General features: G+C 42.7%; 1 protein-coding gene across 4 annotated transcripts; it reads left to right on the top strand.

Annotated features, from left to right (window-relative positions):
- The first annotated feature begins 4,013 nt into the window (after positions 1-4,013).
- Positions 4,014-20,032, top strand: LOC133915886 (SAGA-associated factor 29 homolog A). Of its 4 annotated transcripts, none has more exons than XM_062359266.1 (9): positions 4,014-4,368; positions 7,715-7,808; positions 9,401-9,477; positions 9,562-9,671; positions 11,098-11,180; positions 14,201-14,251; positions 17,328-17,478; positions 18,160-18,173; positions 19,635-20,032. In XM_062359266.1, the coding sequence occupies exons 1-9, from the start codon at positions 4,221-4,223 to the stop codon at positions 19,735-19,737; spliced, it is 831 nt and encodes a 276-aa protein (XP_062215250.1). In that variant the 5' UTR covers positions 4,014-4,220; the 3' UTR covers positions 19,738-20,032. The 4 variants fall into 4 exon arrangements, with proteins under 4 accessions (XP_062215250.1, XP_062215248.1, XP_062215249.1 ...); XM_062359264.1 differs by having other exon boundaries at positions 4,015-4,368; positions 14,201-14,260; XM_062359265.1 differs by having other exon boundaries at positions 4,018-4,368; positions 9,559-9,671.
- The last annotated feature ends 1,019 nt before the right edge of the window (positions 20,033-21,051 follow it).

Consider the following 21,051-nt stretch of genomic DNA (forward strand, 5'->3'; position numbering starts at 1 on the left):
GCCGCCTCCTCGTTCCTCAGACAAGACTCCGGCAAGATGCTGTCCGAAGCCTTGTCCCGGTGTCCTCCTCCAACCCTCATCATCTCGACAAGAATGAAAGGTGTTTTGGCGGTGGAAAGAGAGAGAAGGAAGAGTGCTCCGGTCGCCTGAGAATTTTCTAAGGGCTTCGGAGCACACAGAAGGCAAGAGCGCAAGAGCAAGAAAGCGTAAAGAGGGGGACGGACCGATCATATCCCCCTTTTATATCTTGAAAGTTCAAAAACTGCCGCCAAAACGGTTCGCTCGGCGAAGCGTCGCCTCGTTCGGCGCAACCGCCAGGCGAATCTCCCGCTGATCACGCAATGTCAGCGGCTGCCAGGCGCATTTTCCTCGATCTGCGCGGCGACCGCGCGTGCCGCCCGTATGGTCATCATACCCCTCGGAAGTTGTGTGGACACGCGTCCACTCTTTTTTCCCGTTGGGGCGTACTTGAGGTCTGGGTCCGCAAGGGCCACCTCTCAAAAGCTTGCCACGTGGCGTCTGCACCAGCCTCGGCCTCGGCCGCGACGAAGGGCCCATTCGCAGTCTCTGTCCCGTCGCCTACCAATGGACCCGGGGGCTACTGTCGGTGTATTAGGAACCAGGGGTCCCTGAGTTCCAAGACCGGACCGGCCGTCCGCCACATGTCACCATCCCGCGGGGTCCACCCTGCAGGAGAAGAAGAAACTAAGTCCCGGGGGAAGGTGCTCGGGGCCGTAGCCTTTGGGTTCCCGAGCACCCCGGTTCCCCAATGATCCGCAGAGTCCAAATACCGGGAAGGAAGTGCTCATCCAAGTGCTCGGGAGAGAGTGCTCGGGGCTGCACGTGGCAGCCCCCGAGGACTCGGTTCCCCGAAGGTCTCATCCAAGTGCTCGGGAGAGAGTGCTCGGGGCTGCACGTGGCAGCCCCCGAGGACTCGGTTCCCCGAAGGTCTCATCCAAGTGCTCGGGAGAGAGTGCTCGGGGCTGCACGTGGCAGCCCCCGAGGACTCGGTTCCCCGAAGGTCTCATCCAAGTGCTCGGGAGAGAGTGCTCGAGGCTGCACGTGGCAGCCCCTGAGGACTCGGTTCCCCGAAGGTCTAATCCAAGTGCTCAGGAGAGAGTGCTCGGGGCTGCACGTGGCAGCCCCCGAGGACTCGATTCCCCGAAGGTCTCAGCCAAGTGCTCGGGAGAGAGTGCTCGGGGCTGCACGTGGCAGCCCCCGAGGACTCGGTTCCCCGAAGGTCTCACCCAAGTGCTCGGGAGAGAGTGCTCGGGGCTGCACGTGGCGGCCCCCGAGGACTCAGTTCCCCGAAGATCTCACCCAAGTACTCGGGAGAGAGTGCTCGGGGCTGCACGTGGCAGCCCCCGAGGACTCTGTTCCCCGAAGGTTCGCGCAAGATCGTCCGACGACTCGAAGGGTCCCATCGTCGGGGTGTCAGCCAGTCAAGGGCCCAATGCCGCATTTAATAGGCACGCGCGGCCTGACATCCTGACATCCTGACATTCTCAGCTGCCCACGCCCCAGTGTCAGACCCTGCCATGCACTGGCAGGGGGGCGTGGGTCCATTAAATGCACGGGTCCTGTCCCGTTTCATCTGGATGCCTCGGGATGACGTTGCCAGGATCGAAGCGCTCCGCCTGCCACCCTGCCCTGGCAGGGGAACAAGACAGGGTGGGCGCACCGGGCACCTCTGAGGCTGCCCGGTGGGCCCCCTTAATGGCGCCGCAGGGCATCCACAGTGGCGGGTGGTCGGATGCGCGCCGCATTTTTCCACCGCCCCTGTCACTTTGCCAAAACGGAATGATGACGCCTTTCTCCGTGGCACCTTGGCACTCGCATCCCCTCTTTCCCATTCAGGATATGTCGAGGTCGGCGCGCCTATAAAAGGAAAGGGTGGAGAACACGTAAAAGGGTGGGAAAAAAGAAAGAGGACGCAGACGCTCGAACCAGCTCAAGCCAAGCTAGAACACGAGAGCCTCAAGCTCTCTATAAGTGGCTCTCTCTTGTAACCATATACATCCTTGAAGAATTCCCTTCAAGGATAGATATAGCACTCACACAGGAGTAGGGTGTTACGCCTCCGCGCGGCCCGAACCTGTCTAAACCCCGGGGCACCCATCTTTCTCGCATTAGGGCGATCATCTTCCACCAGCCACTGCATTTATTTCCATTCTCACTTATTTCCCAGACAAGATTATCCAGGATCATCCCCCCGGCCGAATCTCTAAAAAGGGGTCTCTCGGGATCCCTGCGACAGGAGTTCACCCTCCGACAGCTGCATTGCATGGTCTTCACCAACGAGCGACATAACAGAGTCGGGGAACCACGACGATCTTGCCTCGGCAGTATCTAGAAGTCCAGGTCGCCCGTAGACCCTTGACGACGATGAAACACTTTTGTGGACCTCGGGTAGCGTCGAGAGGGCACTTCGACCGACAAATATGTGGCCAATGGAGGCGGAGGAGGCTCGATGTGGCCTTGCGAACCTGATATGAGTCTATTTATAGTTCAGGGTGAGATAGAATCCATGTTTAAAACGACTAGGGTTTCGGGAGAAGCAGCGGTGGTTGTGAGGTTCTATCCCATCCAATCCAGCGTTTGAATTCGAATCCATTATGGATACGAGGAGGAATCAATTAAGGAGTCCAAATCCATTCTGATGGGGCGCTTCTAGATGGCTATGGGGTAGTGGTCATTGTGGATTTTGGCGTAGTTCTCTTCATCGTGTCGTGTCGAACAAAGAACAGAGGCAACGTAGGGAGGAAGACGACTGTAGTGTGGAAGTGGGCTCTTGTGCACGCAATCCATTGAGTTGGGCCACGATGTTATAGGGATTAGGTGATTCCGTTGGCCCACAGTAGAGAGGGCGTGCACACAGCTGGGGAGGTTGGGTCGGAATTGAATCGGGCCGAGGTGGAGATGAAATAGGCTGGGCAGAGTGAGGAGAGAGAGCGAGTGCGGGAAGGGCCATGCTGAGGGAAAGGATAATAGGTTGGGAAAAAGGGAAGCTTGGCCCAAGGTGAAGAGATCTTCTTTTCCCTTTTTTCTATTTCTATTTCCCTTTTCTTATTTATTTTCTAGACTTATATCACTTATCATACAACACTAGCCAAACAAGCATAGAGTCAACCAATTTAGAAACCTTTTTAATATTATATACTATAGGTTTCCATTATTTATTTCATTTATTGTGTTTCTTTATATACATATGCATGTATGCATATGTACACTATATATTATTTAAAGCACATTAGAAGCCAAATAATAAATAATCAAACCATTCAAACATTTGCAACCTATTTTAAAAACCTTTTGTGTCTACATATATGTGTATACATACACTTATTTAGGTTTTATTAATTGTATTTCATTCAATCTCTTGTGCATAAAATAAAGTTTTAAATTACCCTAAGTTTAGGCTGCTACACCAGCCATGCCTAGTTTCAGACGTACAATCATCTCATCATTAAATGTCATTCCCATGTGAGCACCTACAACAACATAGATAAGAGAGCCTTTTCCGTGGCGAGCATCATAAATCACTGAAATGAATCATGTAACTTCACGGTGGACCGTGAACCAATGGATTTAAGTTGACGGATAGGATTGGTGCTACAATGATTCCATAAAATAGTAATTGTGCTATAGCTCCACGTCCACCGTCGACTGCTACAGTAGCAACCGTAAACTACTGCTACTCTCCCGAAATACTATTACCCTCCGACTTTAGCAGAGGATTTGAATCCATAAATCACACTCTTCTCCGTATGGACAAAGCTATTGCATCTTGTGTAACACCCATGCACGGCCATACTCACCTGAAACATCATGAAAATACACATTTCTATGGCAGACATTTAGAAATTGTAATTATTGATAGGTGTATTGACATAATTCAATCACATAGGTGATATACTTTCCCATTTAAAACCTATTAAAAAAAGACAAAGACATTAGCTATGTTACCAAATTTGTCTTCCCAGTGCTCACATCCAAGTTTGAAGAATTTGCTCATCGGATGGGCTGTTAAGCAGGTGGCCCCTGCCCAGGAACAAGATGCGTTTAGAGTTGGACCGTTCGCCGCCCAACGATACCCGATTCTCCTCTCCTCTTACTACCGCAGCTGCACGCATCCAGAGCCCTGAGCTGCACATCCTCTCGATCCCCCATCCTTAACCCGAATCGAGAGGGGGTGGGAGGGGGGGGGGGAGCGGGCGGGGATGTCGTCGTCGGTGGGAGGCGGCGCGGGCGGCTCCGGGGCGGACATCGCGAGCCTGCTAGAGAAGGCCAAGGAGCTGGACCAGCTGAAGAAGGAGCAGGACGAGGTGATCGGCGAGATCAACAAAATTCACAAGAAGATCCTCACCTGTAAGCTACTCCAGCTGCTAACAACACAGGCCCCGATTACTTCCAGTTCTTCCGCCTCTCCTATGCCTCAATGTTGGGGTTCTTATTGGTTGTTGTGCTGCTTGCTTGGATTCGTAAGCTAATTGGATTCCCTAACACGGGCGAATGAGTCTGCTACCTATTTTGTCAGTTTTAGGTCGGTTCAGATGGATTTCTGGCTCCTGCTGCATGGAATCACTGTGCTTCTGCTGGACTGTGTACTGAAACACGGCGTTAGGCAATTTTGTTTGTTTTGTAGTATACGCATTTATGGAAGCTGGGGTGGGTTTGGCTGCTGAATTGCTTGTTGATTGAAATCGTAGGTTTGTGGGAAGGGTTTGTGCATGGCCGTGAGGGTTGTTTGTTGTCTTCACTCGAGGATGCCCGAAAGCTCGAAAGAGGTCTTTTTGCAGGGTTTTTTTGTCCTTATGTTGATTGACATGCCATGTGTTTGGCTTCACTGTTGGGATCAGGATTCATGGTATGAGCCATGTTTGAAAACATAGATGCAAAGCTTCGTATGAGAGAAAAGAGATGGTGGTCTTTTTTTCCACACTTGCTGCAGAACCAAATGAATCTGCCATGGAGGTGGGCAATTTTTCTGATTTTTGGGAAGGTGGTGAACGGTGGATTAAGACATCATCAGGACATTCCATTCTATGCTACTTAAATCAGGCAGCTATAGTTATTGAGCAGGAAAGACAGATAGAGTTAATAATCCCCATTTGGCAGTTCTTAAGAAATCAAATTTTTTTAAGGGAAGGATTTTATTAGTAAAGATATTCATATACTCATTGGGGGTAGTAACCATTATTTTCTTATTTTGGCTCAAAAGCATTCGCTTATGAGCTCGAAAGGCAGTTCATTTCCATTTTGCGAGGTGAGCTGTCTTAACTGGTGTTCACTCACCTTGACCTTCTTTGGCCTCATACTAGAAAACACTAAAGTAATTATAGTTAACCCACCAACCAAGTGACCAACCCAACACTCACCGAGGGAGATGCTGCTGATGTACGAATAGGGTGGAGATTTTCTGCTGAGTGATATTATCAAATTCGATGTTATTTGTTTCAAACCTGCCTGTTATTTTTCTGTTTATTTTGTTACGTTGCGTTTACTTTCCTCGGGACCAGGTGTGTAGGGGCCTGATTATAATACCACAAGGTCTGCTATTCTCACTTCTAAGTACTTCTTCTAGTTGTAAATTACAAATTTTCTGACCTGTATGCTATTGTATATAGTTTTATGACCAAAATAATTTGATGGGAAATAATAGCTTCAAATGGGAGCCACCTCTACCAGGGTTCAAATCTTGGTGCCCACTATTTACACACACGCGAATGCTGCCAACGGTTTTATTTGTAGGCGTCTGATAGGAGGCACACTCGTGGGTGTGTGAATGTGGTGTGCGTGTGTGGTGGTGTGTGCACGTCATCCTTGTAATTACAAAAAAAGAAGAAAAAGAAATAAGAGCCTCAAACTGGTACCTTAATTTGACCTGTTCCAATAAGGTTTGGTATCGTGTGTTTCTAGTTGTTTGTTGACATAAAGGGTAAAATCTGTGGCATAACTTCAATGCTGGCCTTGATTTAGGAGACTTCTTAGGATAGGTTGGGGTTGAAGTGCTGTCTTGTGCCGCGTGGTGTGCCAAAAGCTTCTGTGGGAAAGATTTTCGTATTTTTTAGAGTTTGATCTTGGCTGCATATGCGCGATGCAGTAGTCAAGATTGGTAGATTTCTAATTGTCAAATATAGTCTCATGTTTTAAGAAAGATTCTCATATGATACGGTCCAAGAAATTTTACTAGGTCATTCAAATCCAAAACTATGCTGGTAAGTTGTGGCACCAACATCCATCCTGCAATCCAATTCATATTTTACAAGTGGCAGAATCCAAGGAGGAAAAGACTAGCACGTAGACAGGCAAACCGACACGTGGCCCCTATAACCAAGAATAGAAACCTGGTCACACTTACCCCTTCTAGAAACGTATTATTCATTTATTCGCATCTAAACAACCTGCTGTTGAAGGTCTGAACCTGTATAGCACTACCCAGAAAACTGGCCAGCCATCTCCCTTGAAGCTCCTGTGAAACTCTCCCTAGTGGATCTGTTCGAAATTTCCAATCCGATTCTAGTTTAGTTCTTAGTCAAAGCAGAATAAGATTAGATGCCATCTGCTGGGAGAGGGGGAGGGAAAGGAGGGGGAGGGGACATGGGGCTTCTGCTAGAGAAGCTAAACAATCTGGATCAGCTATGGAAAGAGCAGGGTTGTGTCCTCACCCAGATCAACAGGATGCATAGAAAGATCCTTTCCTGTAAGCGAGCTCTGAACCCCATACTTAACCTATCTGTATTTCCATTTTGTTTTGCTAGATGATGAGAATCTGAATTGATAGCAGTGAAAAGTTGATTATTTGTTTTCTTTATTCCTATAGATCAGTTTAGATGGATATATCTACTTTCCATTCTGAATTACTTTTTTCTCCTCACCAAGAGACCGCCTCGGGTTGGTGGGGTACTGGGGTTCACAGATGAAGGTTGTTATCTTCACCATAGGCTGCGGGACAATTCTCTTTTGGCTCTTTGTGGAATATTGATGAAATACTGTTATTTGCCTGAGCTTGTTGAGTTCTAGATTGGAATTTTTTTTATGTTCGGAAATGAATAGATATCAGAATGTACTATGTTAAACAGGAAACCTCATGCTCGTATTTAAAGTGGTGTATTACTTTGGTTCAATTAATGTTGTGATTTTTACCCTTCTGTTGGGAACACCTTTATGTTGCTTGGATTAGTAGATGAGACAGAGAAATGCCATTTAAATATGAAATAAATATGGAATATCAAAATGAGTCAGTGTGGTTGTCATCGGATTATTATATTGCATACCAACAAAGATAAGCTTTGAAGTAATCTTCCATTTGGTTGGAGCTTTTTATGTGCAGTGCCCTGTGAGGTTCATTGTCTCTGTCAACCTGCAAATCATGATAGAAGTCCTGTACAACCATACTGATAGCCAAATACATGTGGTTCAAGTGAAAGCAGTTACTGTCGGGCCAAAGCAGGGTGGTGCTTCAAATAGTTATCTACAGTAATATTTGTTTATTTGGTACAGCTAAAGTAATGCAATGACAATGTAAACACTCAGCTGTTTATCAAACTACAGCAAAGTTACTTGTCATTTGTCAGCAATGAAACAGAATAGTTTCGATTCCCATTATTTCATTTCGTTTGTTACTATTTGATGTGGCTAGTATTGCTTTCCAATCTGTTATGCCATTTGAGGATGGAATTTTAACAATGATCAACTTTGCTTTGTTTTCTAGCTCCAGAGATTGTTGATAAATCAGTTGACGCCATTTTACTTAAGCTTCGCGGTTTATATGCACATGCTAAGGAGCTCTCTGAGAGTGAAATCAGGTACTATTATGAAATTTATAGCTTATGGTTGCCTGGTTATATATATATATTTTTTTGTCTTTCTAGCTGTTTTTTCCTTCCAAAATGAATTACTGCCGAGCATAGTTGTCACGGTAGTAAGACGAGGCGAGGCGAAGTGCCTGACTACCTTCACACCTTTTAGGCGAGTATGACGTGAGGCGATGTGACACCATACTCACTTGAATGTACAAGGACAATTTTTGAAACAAGAATGTTGAACCTTGATCAATATTTCAAAGAATACAAGGAAAATGAAGAGAACTGGGCCACAACTCCACTCAGCCCACTGCCCCTCTCAAACCCAAAGCTGATCTATGCACTCCTCCCTCCCTTTCTATACCCTAATCCTACCAAGAACAGGCAGCCGCCACTTCCTTCTCCATTTCCTCTCTGCAGCAATGGATCAGCAGATCTGCAGTTGGTTTCCCTCCCTCTCCCTCTCCCTTTCTCTCCGGCAGACAGTGGGGAGGCAGGGAGGCGGCGGACGGTATTGGAGCAGAGGAGGTAAGGAGGCTGTGGTGGGGAGGGGGAGGCGATGGTGGCGGACGGTGGGGAGGCAGCGGACGGTCCTGGAACAGAGGAGGTAATGTGTCGGCGGTGGGGTTAGGTTTTCCTCGGCTCCTCTCGTGCTCATAATTCCCGCGCGCGCTCTCTCTTCTCTTCCCCCACCGCTATAGCCGGATAAGGTGAGGCGACTACTGCGGCGAACACCAACGAGCCCCTCGACGCCTAGGCAACGCCTTAACAGCTATGCTGCTGAGGGGTTTATGTGTAAAAGACGATTATTTTGGATTGAAGCATTGGGCTCCACAGTTGAAATTGCTGTTTAATTTATGAAAAATATTTTAGAAACAGACATTCATGTCTAATATCTTCACTAGAAATTGCTGCTTGTTGTTCGCTTAGTAAAAATATATGTTTAACTTTGGATAAGTCTGTTCCTCATGACTTAGTCTGAATTATTCTAGTTCTATATCATCTATTCATCTGTTGAAGTTTCATAATTACTTCCAAGCTATAAAGTTGAATTTTCCAAGAGTATTCAAAATCCAGAGTTCAAGCATCTAATTGGCTATATATCGCCCGAGTGCAAAAGTTGTTTTGAAAATGCCACTTCCATCACTATCCGTACCTTTCTGTTACTGTTATTTTAACTGGTCATCTTAGTCAAGTCAACAAGAAAAAACATATCCCAAATGCGGGACAACAATACTTTGAGATCTCATCCATCTCCAAATTTCGCCCGTCTCCTTCCTCTACTCCTTAATACATTTCTTCATGCCGAACAGCGTGATCATCCCAAATAGTACATCGCTACTTCTGTTCCAGTCATAATATCTCTATCATCACCGCTAAGATTTGACTGCAGTAACTATTCCAATGCAATTGCTTACTAATACCACCTACTAATATTTGCTTGCAATGTCAGGAAAAGTTATATAGCTCCACAAACAAATTGGACCATCACTTTCTTTTCACTTTCACTTTTCTATCGCTGCATGCAAATTTTAATTATTTGAAGAATGTGGAACGCAACCGTGGAAAGATTTCACAATGCTGCCTTCTTGCAGTGTTTCAAATGCTTTGGTTGGATTATTAGATGGTTTGTTGCAATCTGGAGCTTCAACTGCACAAAGAAAAAAGATAGGTGAGCGGTAGAAGTAAGATTTAGAAGTATCATGACCTTTTACGCGGAGACATGGTACTATAGTTGCTTTCTACATTGCAGAAGTTGGTGAACTGAAAAAGAAGAGGATCAAGTCTGATGCAGATACTGCACGATTTTCTGCTGCATCTATGAGGAACCAACTTGATCAAGCTGCAAACCTCAAAGGAGAGCAGGTTTCAACTTCAGCTGTATTTAGAAATATCAGTTAGTCTTTGTATTTCATGTATTTGTGGGTGCATGGTACCTCAATGGCAGAAGCTTCTACCTTCCATGTAAGAAAGGACAGGAACCTTCCTGTATTCTGAATTAGTACTGTAGGACCATTTGCACTTTGTTGAAGGTACCAAATTTGCAGCTGGGCTCACTCATAACATCCAAAATGGCAAACATGCCATCAGGTGTTTGAATTTGGATATTGTTAGAATGGTTCGCACAATTTCTGACTTTTGGAATACACAAACCAATATATTAGGACACTATTATGTGGGATTTGTCATTGGCTTATTAATGGGATATCCATCAATTCTTTTAACGTACTCACACATAGTTGATTAGTTTTTTTTTTTATGAATTATTCCGTTTCATTTTATTTCAAATATAAGTTTTTATAATTCCTATCTATATCTTGTATTTTTCTTTGTTCTATACTTTAGAATTTTGACTTTATTCTGTTATCTTTTAAATGTAATTTTTAATTTTTAAGGTTTTTTCAAAATGCAAGAAAATATTAACCAATCTTCTTCCTGGTTCAGGCTTTTGTCAGTATCTATTTTGTCCATCCTTTTTTTGAAAGAACATTATCTTTTCCTTTCAAGAAGCGGTTTCTTTATCACTAGCCTTTGCTGGGATTTCATTGCTACTTTAAGGCAACTTCTTTTTGGCTGAGCTAGAGTTATCAAACCATATGATTCTCGGATTTGGATTATCTTAGCAGCTCTGTTTGCTAGGTCCAATGTATCTTTAAAATAAAACCCTTTGTATAAAAGCAATATGGTAAAGCCGCTGTGATAAATTTCTGCTTAAATGCAATTGTGGACCCTGCTTTTGTGTTGTGGCAAACTAAGAAGTCATTAATGTACTTCTAGAAAAAGACTGCACTATTTAAGTACTAAACTTGACTGTAATGCCTTCTAGTTGTAAGTTTCAATCCTTTTGAAATTGTCATGATATTTATTGTCACAAATACCAGTAAGAACTTTTGCAGAGGAGTTAAAGAGTAGGTTGATCTCCAAAGAAAGTAAGAAAATGTCCATTTTCACTTATACATTTTGAATTCTTAGAATTGGTAAATACTAAATCAAACTAATTATCAGGAACATCAAGGTCCATAGAAATTAAGTTTGCTATTGATATTATCCTGTCATAAAATTCAACGTATCATTGAATTGACATCTATAGAAGCAATCAGACTTACTCTTGTTAGTTATAAATACTGTACTTATAAGATGATAATGTCCTAGCTTGGCAACTTATATTTTGCACTCTGTAGAAATGCATTGTTGCTAAATAATGTAGCTCTCTCCCTCTGTTGGTGCACATGCATGCTGTATCTATGTTCATCTAATTATTTAGTAGTTTCCATTCATGCTGTCATTTCAGGTTGCAGCTAGGGTAAAATCAGATGATGAAAAAGATGAGTGGTTTGTGGTGAAGGTCATACAGTTTGATAAGGAAACGAAAGAGTGCGTATCTACTTTATTCCCTCCCATCTGTAGTGCAAGCATTTTATTGTGATATTACTGTTTAGTATGGAAGAAAGAACAACATATTGAATGGAGACAGTGCCAATAACAAATTATTGCCTTAATCGTTTTCTTACTTGAAGAAATTGGAGTTGTGATGTCATGAACCTTTTTTTAGAAGATCCTGGGTAGACAAGGTATTAATGTACTAGTGAGGAATAAATAGAAAGTTTTAAATAGTCCAGATACATCATGATTATGGTATTGCTAAAAATAGCCCATCAAACATGAACCTTTAAAGACAGTGAGCTATGGGATAACATCTCTGGCACTGAGCATGCTTCTGCTGCACCTATGCAACTCATGCTTGGCCCATCCCTTAGTTCAACCATGCCAATGAGCAGGCTTCTGCTGCACCTATGCTGGCCATGTGTTGGTGACCAATCTATTAGTATGCCTATTCCTCTTGCTTTATATGTGACTATCATACAACCATCTGTTCCTGCGCATGTCTACTTATATGGAGGGGTACTCTCTTCCATGTAATATTTAACTTTTAAGGAAATAAGAATAGGTGTATGCTTTATCCTTGTTAGAATTCCGGCATATGATACTTTTGTACTCCCTTTGTTTCACGGCACAAGTCCAGGCACACGGTATGCAGAAATCAAGGAGACAGGAAATCTAAGAAATAGTTAATGCATTGAACCATCTACGCCCCTATTTAATGGCATACTTCAACTACTCAACTTATTCTTGGAAGAAACTACTCAACCTCTTTTACAACATTAAAACAGGGGTAAAGAGTTGAAATATTGCAACAATTACACTCATGATTTCCTCATGTTCTTAAATTATGAAATAATACACCCTTGAGAAATGGACTTATATTTTTCATAAGGGTGGAAGCAGACTCACTAGAAATTTGGGTCGACCAGGTCGAGAAACGGAGTCACTGGACGCGGGTTGACACCTGTCAAAAGTGTGGTACGAAAGGGGTATACTTCTTTGAGATGACAATTCGCGATGTGGTACACGACCCCAAGGAATCTGGGTTGATGACCTCGGGTCGAAGTGTGGGATCGAGCGTCACGAGTTCAAGGCTGAGGAACCTAAGGGAAATAGAAAACAGAAAAGAAGGGAATAATGGATTACATGGTCTGCCATTTGCTAGCCCATTCAGCCCACCTCCACCTTAAATTGCCTCAACTCTAGAAACGCACGGAGTCAGCCAGCCGCCACCACAATGTGCTTCTATCCGAAGCCACCGCCACACCTATTCAATCCTCCGCTGCCCCTAGAAGCCATCGCTACTCCCCACACATCCGACATCCACCTCCCCTCTCGGCCTCTCCCTGCACCTCACACCCACCCGATCGTCAGTCGATGTGAGCGAGTCGAAGGCGAGGAAACCAGATCCAGGCGGCTAGGTCCGTAGGGTTGTCGAATCCGCTGGTGCCGGCGACTACGAGGAGATGGCGGTGGACGAGGTGGCCTTGGTCTATGTCGGTGGCCTACCCTACGAGTACTACAACACCATTGTCACCGTCACCCACCCCCCCTCTGGTTCATGTGAGATGTGTGACAATGCGGTGACCCATCCAGAATCGGGACGTTGACCCTGTTCGAACCCAACCCTTGAATTGGGTCGACATCCTGGGGTCGTGGAAGAGTGTGCTTGCAAGATAAATTGATTAGCTTTTGTGTCTGCACGAATGGAATCACCCAATTAAGATTTCTGTATAATTTGGTAAGTCAATCATCTGTCGTGAACCTAGTTCATTACAGGGTGTAAGCATCCATCGGAGAGAGGTTCGACGGTGACGACTTGAAGTAGAGCAACACTAGGTGATGAAGGGCAACCGGTTGGGGAGGAATAGCTCTAGAATTGCCGGTTAAAGAAGACGAGCACGACTGTGACTTTAGGGACTAGGAGGTTTCTCTTAATTCCTCTTTGCTTATTAAAGAAGATACAATGTTATACCGTGAATAGAGATGGCTTGACTTCACACCTAAGAGACAATCTATAACTATTGTGAAGAAAAGAGAAAGTTTGCTTTCCCCTCTACAGTTCTGAGAACGGCGAATAGAGGGCGACAAAGCTTTCCGGCGTCGATCTCGTCGATTCCTCCCCTCCATCTTCTTCTCTGGAGGCGGAGGGGAGGGGAATCGTGGTTGTCGACGCCCGGCGTAGTCTATAGCTGCTAGTTTAAGGGTAGTAGGCTAGGTTTTCCGATGGAGTCCATGGCTTGGGCTCCATGGCGGTTTTTGGTCTTCCAAAAGATCTCCGGTGAAGTCATCCTCGATGCGCATTCCGGCAATGCCATCCTTGATGTGTTCTCCAGCGCTTCTTCTAGGAGGTTTGCTTTCCTCATCCTGTCGCGGACGGGTTGAAGGAGTTGCATCCCTTTTTTGGGTTGTATGCTTTCCACGTTGGTGAATCTCGATTTCCCGGTGGCAAATTTGATCTCCTTCTTATCAGTTGAAGTAGCGGCCGATATTCGTTCAATGCTTCTTATGCACGTCGATGGGCTCGGCATGCTATCTCTTGCGGCGTTCCAAAGGATTGGCGCTACTCCATCGGTTCTTGAAGGAGCTTTCGTCTACATCTTCAGTGTTCTGCATATCCAAGCTCTGGCGAGGCGATGCGGCAACATGCTAATGCGTTTGGGGATGAAGATAAACAATTTGTCTTCACAAGGCCTTCTTTGGATTTCATGTTTGTCTCAGGGTCCTCTTTGTAATATGCGGAATGTAGTCACCTGTTACCTAATATAAATCCAACCCCATTTCGCAAAAAAAGAAGAAGGGACAATCTATAACTTAAACTTTACTAGCGAAAAGGATTTGATCTAACCAAACCGATCTAATCCCTAACAAAAGAAACCAATATAACAAGATGAATAGTAACATTGTGATACAATAATGTCGTGAATAGTACATTGCTACAGTTGCTGTACATAACATCATCCTACATTATTAAAGAAAGCCTCACCAATTCACTTTTAATGGAGTTGCAGGTATGAAGTACTTGACGAGGAGCCAGGTGATGATGAAGAGAGTACCCAAAAGTATGAGAGGTTTAAGTTCCTAACTATCTTTCATTTTTTGCAGTTCCTAGTTATCTTTCCTTTTTGCAGTTCCTTTTAGTATATGAACAATTAAAATTATCTCCAATAGTTTCTGAAATGGGCAGCTCACAACTTGGAGATATTACTGATCAAGTCCCTTAACTATGAGTTGTCTCTGTGAAATCTAGATCAGTTTTGTTATTTCTTTATGTTGGTGACAGCAATTATTTTCCCCTGTGTCTTTCCTTGGGTCTTACATGTTGATAGAACCAAAGCATTGAGTTTTACAGGATGCAGGTAGTGGTTATTTTGATCTAGTGGACTAGGAATAAGTTTTCATAAAACAAGTTTCATGGGGATTTTTAGGAAAACTAGTTTTAAGTTGCTATTCAGTTAAAAAGGAGTATACAGATCACTTTGTTTGGATCGTACTAACCAAAACGATATTTAGTTAATACGTTGTTTGGTTAAGCATGCATTCAACATGTTGTATCTCTCACATGAACATGCGGCGACTGAGGAAAATCGGTGAGTTTGTTGAGAATGTGGATAAGAATAGCTCGCTTTCTGAAAAATAGGTTGGACTAGTTTTTCACAAAACTCATATTTTGAGTCTCAGTAGAACCCATTTTCTTTAGGCAAATTTGTCTTCAGGACATCCGTAAAACGTGGCATTGCCTGTGGGACATTGTTATAATCGATTTGGCCACGGGACACTACGAATTTGTGTATTTGTTTGTAGGACACCATTCTGAATAAAATATCATTTCTGCCTTGAGGGGAGGAGAGAGTGCTAGAAAATGACTCATTTGCCCTTTCGGTCAGTTGGTTGAACCAGACCAACTCCGGTACTACCGCGCACCGTGTTGAGCCACAACAGTAGCCGCGTAAGCGCCTTCCTGACAGCGATCCGTGCTCTGGTGTCCCCACATAGCGCCTCTGCCTCGTGCGCCACCTTTCCCCCAACCTCCGCCTCCTTCTCCACCTCATACACTGACTGCACCATCCTCATCACCAAGTACCTATGCACCGCTGCCTGCAGCCACACTGCCGTCTCCTCCATCGACGGCGCCCGCTTTACTTAACCAAGTACATGTGCTTAATATAATTAATCTCTCCTTTGTTAACTCCTCTGCAAGAGGGAGCAGAAAGGGGGGCACGTCCAGCAGGCTCGATTGATCTTTCGGCCATGCCTGCTGACGGCTCGCCGGTGACGACCAAGCCTCAGAAGCTATCAGCTGGAACCAAGGACATTGACGGTGCCATAGCGTTGCAGTGTGGAGCGGCTGGTGGGAGGGGAGCGCACACATGACCAATGTTAGAGAAGACGGCCGCGCTCTCCAATCGAGTATCAATCTGCAGACATGGTTGTGTAGGGAAGGTGGAAGAGGAGGAAAAAAGAGGAGTGAGTGCATGCTGGGCTAGGGTTAAAGACCCCTAAGTTGGTCTGGGTTGGCCAACCAGCTGAAAGGGCAAAGGAGTCATTTTCCAGCACTCTTTCCTCCCCTCAAGCCCGAAATCATACTTTATTCAGAGCAGTGTCCTACAGACAAATACACAAATTCTCAGCGTCCTGTGGCCAAAATCGTTTTCAACAGTGTCCCACAGGCAAAGCCACATTTTATTGATGTCCTGGAGACAAATTGCCTTTTCTTTAAGTTGGTTTTATCCTCTCCTAACCAAATTAGTTTTTAGGTTGCTAGGCTCTAAACGTGTTTTAAAAAAAACCCTGTTTTAATAAAACTTAAGATCCAAACAGCCCCGTAGGGATGTTGGTTCTGTTGTAGACAGATATTGTTCCTACAATTGCTCTAGTTTTTTATCTAGCCCTTATAAGGTGTTTTGCCCCATTCCTGTCATGACCATTTCACAACAAACCAGTACCTGTGAAACTGGTGCGCCGTTCCCTTAATAAGGGAAAATTGCAAAAACCCACCTACAACTTTGGGGGTTTGTCCAAAAAACCATACAACTTGTTTTTATCGGTCAATCCCCTGCAATTTCTATTTGGTGTGACATACACCCCTATCATTGTTTGACTACATAATATGGTGCGTGTTTGACTTCCAAAATGACACTGCTTTTAGAATGTTTTTTCATAGTCTCCCGAACTATTAAATTGAATCCGCTACTCTATTTTGCACACTTTATATAGTATGAATATTCAAACTATGTGAATAGGGTGCCAAAAATGAAATGCTAGGCCGATTTAAATGGTCCCCGAGATGTCGGAAGTGAAGCTAGATATCGCTACACCACCCTAGGAACCTTAGGATGTCACACATACACCACATCATGCGGTCAAGAGTCATAGGTTTGTTTTGACAAACCCCCAAAGTTGGGAGTGGGAAACTGAAGAAAAAAAAGTTGGTTTCTGCAACCCCCCGAAGTTGCAGGGGGGTTTCTGACAACGCCCCGAAGTTGCATGTTGGTTTTTGCAATTTTTCCTAACAAGAATAATAGTGTGAGCTAGCCACATGTGATCCTGTTATATTGCAAGTAATAGTTATTGCGAGTGTTGAATCTCTTCAAAATGATTTTATTAATAGCAGGGCTCTCACTTGCTGCACTCCCTGAAAAAGATGATTTTATTCAGATATAGTTTCGGCACTAGTCCATTTGTTGTTCAATAAATACTTGCAGAAGAAGGTCGGATATCGGTGGCTTGAATATAGGACTGCGCAGCAGGGGCGGGGGATTATGTCGTCATGGAAGATTCCTAACAATGAGAATTGATTCTGTGCAAATTACAAATAATGCATTCGTTACATCTAGTAAATGTATTTTAATTGATTAATTCCTTGAATTATTTTACGGTAGTGGCTGCCAAGACATGCCTCGGTTAATTTCTAATTGACTAACTGGATTCTCATCTGATAGGGTGGATGGGTAACCTGTAAAATTCTCAGATTCGGTAGTGGTTTTAATCTTGTACATTTTCCTTGTCTTTTTTATGTGTACGAAGTTCAGTGAAAATCAAATGTTAATTTGCAGTTAAGCAAAACTGTGGGCATTCATTGACCCTGTTCTGAAAGTTTGACTAATAAACTGGTGGTGCCATTTTTATGCGTTTCAGGAAGTACAAGTTGCCTATGTCTTGTATTATTCCATTTCCAAAGAAGGGGGATCCTTCCAGTGCTCCAGATTTTGGGCAGGGTCGACAAGTATTAGCGGTTTATCCTGGCACAACAGCATTATATAGAGCTACCGTAGCTTCTCATCGTAAGGTAACTTCTTAAAATGCACATAAACCCTCTTCTGATCATTTAACTCATGATAATGATGCATGTTTTCCCTCTGTGTACTCGAATTTTGACATCTGTATGCATTTATCTATTACTGCCATGTGTTTAGCTTTATCTATAACCGAATTCAATGCTATCATTCAGATTACTGAGCTTTATGTAAAAGCCGAAAGTCTCAATCCTGTGAAGTTATTATACTCTTTGGTTGCTAAAATCATTTAAACTATGGTAACCTTGGGAGTTTGAAATAGAAACTTCAAATTTGAACGATCAAATTAACTGTAAGATGGTGGCTTTACGAATGAACCTCAAATATGATAAGCTGAAAATGCAAGAACTAGAGTAAGATAATCTGTGGCTCCTAAGAAGTGTGTTATTGTGCCTATTAAAGAAATGAAACTCATTATCAAACTTAGGGATATGAAAACAACTGTTATGAAAACAGTATTATGCTGTAAAACAAAGCAGGTGCTTTACATATTGCCCTTGTTCTGCATGCATTGTACCATCGTGATTACACAAGTATCTGTTTCTTTTACAGCCACCGCAAAAAAGATATATACAGTTATTAATTTTTGCTACTTTTTTTTGGCTTACATAGTCATTAATGCTCTTATCTCTCTGTCATCATGTGAATTTGAAACGGTGCTGCAAAATATCCAGAGGAAGTCTGATGAGTAAGTAATTTGTGCTTTTACAACCTCATATTGAACTATGTTGTTAAACATTTACCAATTGTTTTCTGTTCAGTTTTGCATTGGTTTATGCTTGCACCTTAAGAAAATTGCAGTCCCGCTCCAGGAATTTGATTGTGGTCATGGTGTTTGGTTTGAACAACTCTAATATGGAGTAAGGCTAACCAAATTGTTTGTTGTGGAGTATACATTTGAGTGGTTAAATTCTGGTCATTTTTTTCCATTTCAAATTATAAATTAGTGAGTTTGCCATGATAATTCAATTTTTTTTGTTCATTAAGATCTATTTTCCACCATCCAGTTACACTTCCATTTTCACAAATGGACTAGCTCATTAAGATATAAAATGTAATAGTCCAACAAAGAACTTGAGATCCAAAATGTAGGAATGCTATTGGGTAACCAAACAAAAATAATTGGCAAAATAGCACTATAAGCCCTCAAACTATTTCAATTTACGCAATCAAGCCCCTAAAAGCAAGTTTTTATTTGATTTGAGCCTCCAAACTATTCAGCATTGTGCAGTCAAGCCCTTCAAGTATAAATTCTGTTTATAACCCCTCAACTATTCAGTTTTCCCTTATTCTGTTTATTTTAATTTTCTGACACAAACAAATTTTTTATCAATGTGGACCACTAACAACAGTGTCCTAAACTAGCGTTGAAGCCTTATAACATGTTTTTAGTTTTCTACTAATGTTTTGTCAATTTACTGTTCTTAAGAAAATTCTCCAAAGAACATCAACAAGTAGTTAATTGCCTTATTAAATTTCAGCCACCAATAAATTAACACTCATGTCACATGTATTTGTTGTAATGGCCTATTTAAATAATATTTGCGGTGAAGGGGCTTAATTAAAAAAAAATCAAAGAGTAGATGTCAAATGCCAGCAACCGAACATAGAGATAGATGAATGCAGATAATAATACTAAAAAAAAAATCCTTTGTGCGAGTTCAATTTTCTGGTTTTGGGACAAATCCTGGTACTCATCCAGAAGCCAGTAACCTGCCGGTTTCCAAATGGACATGGTGAAGAACTATTTCCCCCTTCACCGTTTCTTCACTTTTTCTTAAATATTATTGCTTCCTTAACTCTTTTGTAGCATTGGGTTTCAAAATTCTATCAAGATGGCAATTAAATTCTCCAAACCTGGCTGGGTTTTAATCCTCAGTACCCAATTGGTTTTTCAGTTACCAGTGGTATTGGAATTGCTGTCGGTGTTTGGAACCCATCTTACGCACGCTACTGCATTTGTTAAAGACACAACATGACTTCTTGACTAAATATAACATAAGCGGTAACACTTAAAAATAGAATAAACTGAAATATGTGTGCTTATGTATAGTTTTCTCATTATATTCCCCTGATTAATATTAAGCAATCAATAGTAGCATTAGCTTTGCCTGAAAACATCGTGTGACCATTTCCTTTATCTTGACAGTTATATGCTCGAGTTTGATGATGATGAGGAGGACGGGTCTCTACCGCAAAGAGCCGTGCCATTCTATAGAGTGGTTGCCCTCCCGGAGGGCCACCGGCAGTGAAGATCTGGGACGGGGTTGTCCTGCGATAGGAGTATTTGAGTGTGACAGTTTAGTAATCTTATCTCAGCTGCAGCTAGCCGCGTGAGGCAGTGCAGACTATAGCACCTGTAATTTGTGGGGACTGCGACCAACTTGTATGCCTTTTCATGCATCCAGATGGGGAACGAGTAGGCTATGTTAGCGTAAAAACAAAATTATTTTTACCATGTTCAACCTGAAAACTATATAAGTAGGAGATTATGTATCGTTATTACTTGATGTACAGTGCAGCGGAATAAAAGTTATAGTAAACTAATTCAATGTAGTACGTGTTAATGTAGAGGAAATAGTTGAATTTAGCAGGGTTGTCGTAGAGAGATAGATCTTGTAGTTGGGATCTTCGGGTTTGACTTTCTTGTTGGGAGCGTTTTGACTATCTAGTTGGGAGAGTTTCAACGATTTGTTGATCAGTGCTTTAATAGTAGTAATGTTTTTACGGTATTTACATGTTCTGGGCTAGAACATCGAGCATTGGTGTGCTAGCATTGTATGTACAACTAGGGTTTTGAGAGTTCTAATGGAGAGAGTGTGGCTAGGATTTTGAAGTGGATTAACCGTGTATGTCCCTTTCGATGTCTTCCTTTATATAGATTCTGCTATGGGTTCTTATTGGAATGTCATTAGGACTTTAGTCTCTTATGAATCATAATCCGTTTAAACTCTCATGATTTCCACGTATCGTGTTTCAATCTATTAAGTATGTGACTCATTAGGTTTATGTACAAACAGCTAAGATTCAAAAACTTCTTTTCGAATTGAAATTAGTAGTGGTTCCTAGTAGGGTTTATTGACTTTCGAATATTTATAAAGATCGTATCGGTTGAATCTTGATATTCCTTTATCTCAAAGTGAGATATGTTATTCTTGTGATAGCTTGATCATTCACTCAATCTTGTTACGGATTATCTCTTTAATCATATTAGCATGGTCATGCATTTTCTAATTCAACCACATTAAGGGGCTTAGAGATATTTCTCCCGTTATATAGGAGGAAAAAAAATTCTATTTTAATTGTTCACACCGCACAACATGTTTCATGGTAAACCTAAAAACTACTTTTATGATTACCTAATTACGAAGTAGTGTTTGGTAGCCTCTAAGTGTGTCATTACACATTCTGATAATCAATAACGATCTCAGGTCTAAAGATTCTACAGGTACATCATTTGGGATTATAATTGATAGCACATCATATAATAATCCTAACAGTATCTCAAGTTGGGTCTATTCAACACCATGTTCTCTAATATGTGTTCATATTATTGATTTGATATC

This window comes from Phragmites australis, chromosome 4 (genome assembly GCF_958298935.1).
Source record: "Phragmites australis chromosome 4, lpPhrAust1.1, whole genome shotgun sequence".
NCBI classification, from domain to species: domain Eukaryota; kingdom Viridiplantae; phylum Streptophyta; class Magnoliopsida; order Poales; family Poaceae; genus Phragmites; species Phragmites australis.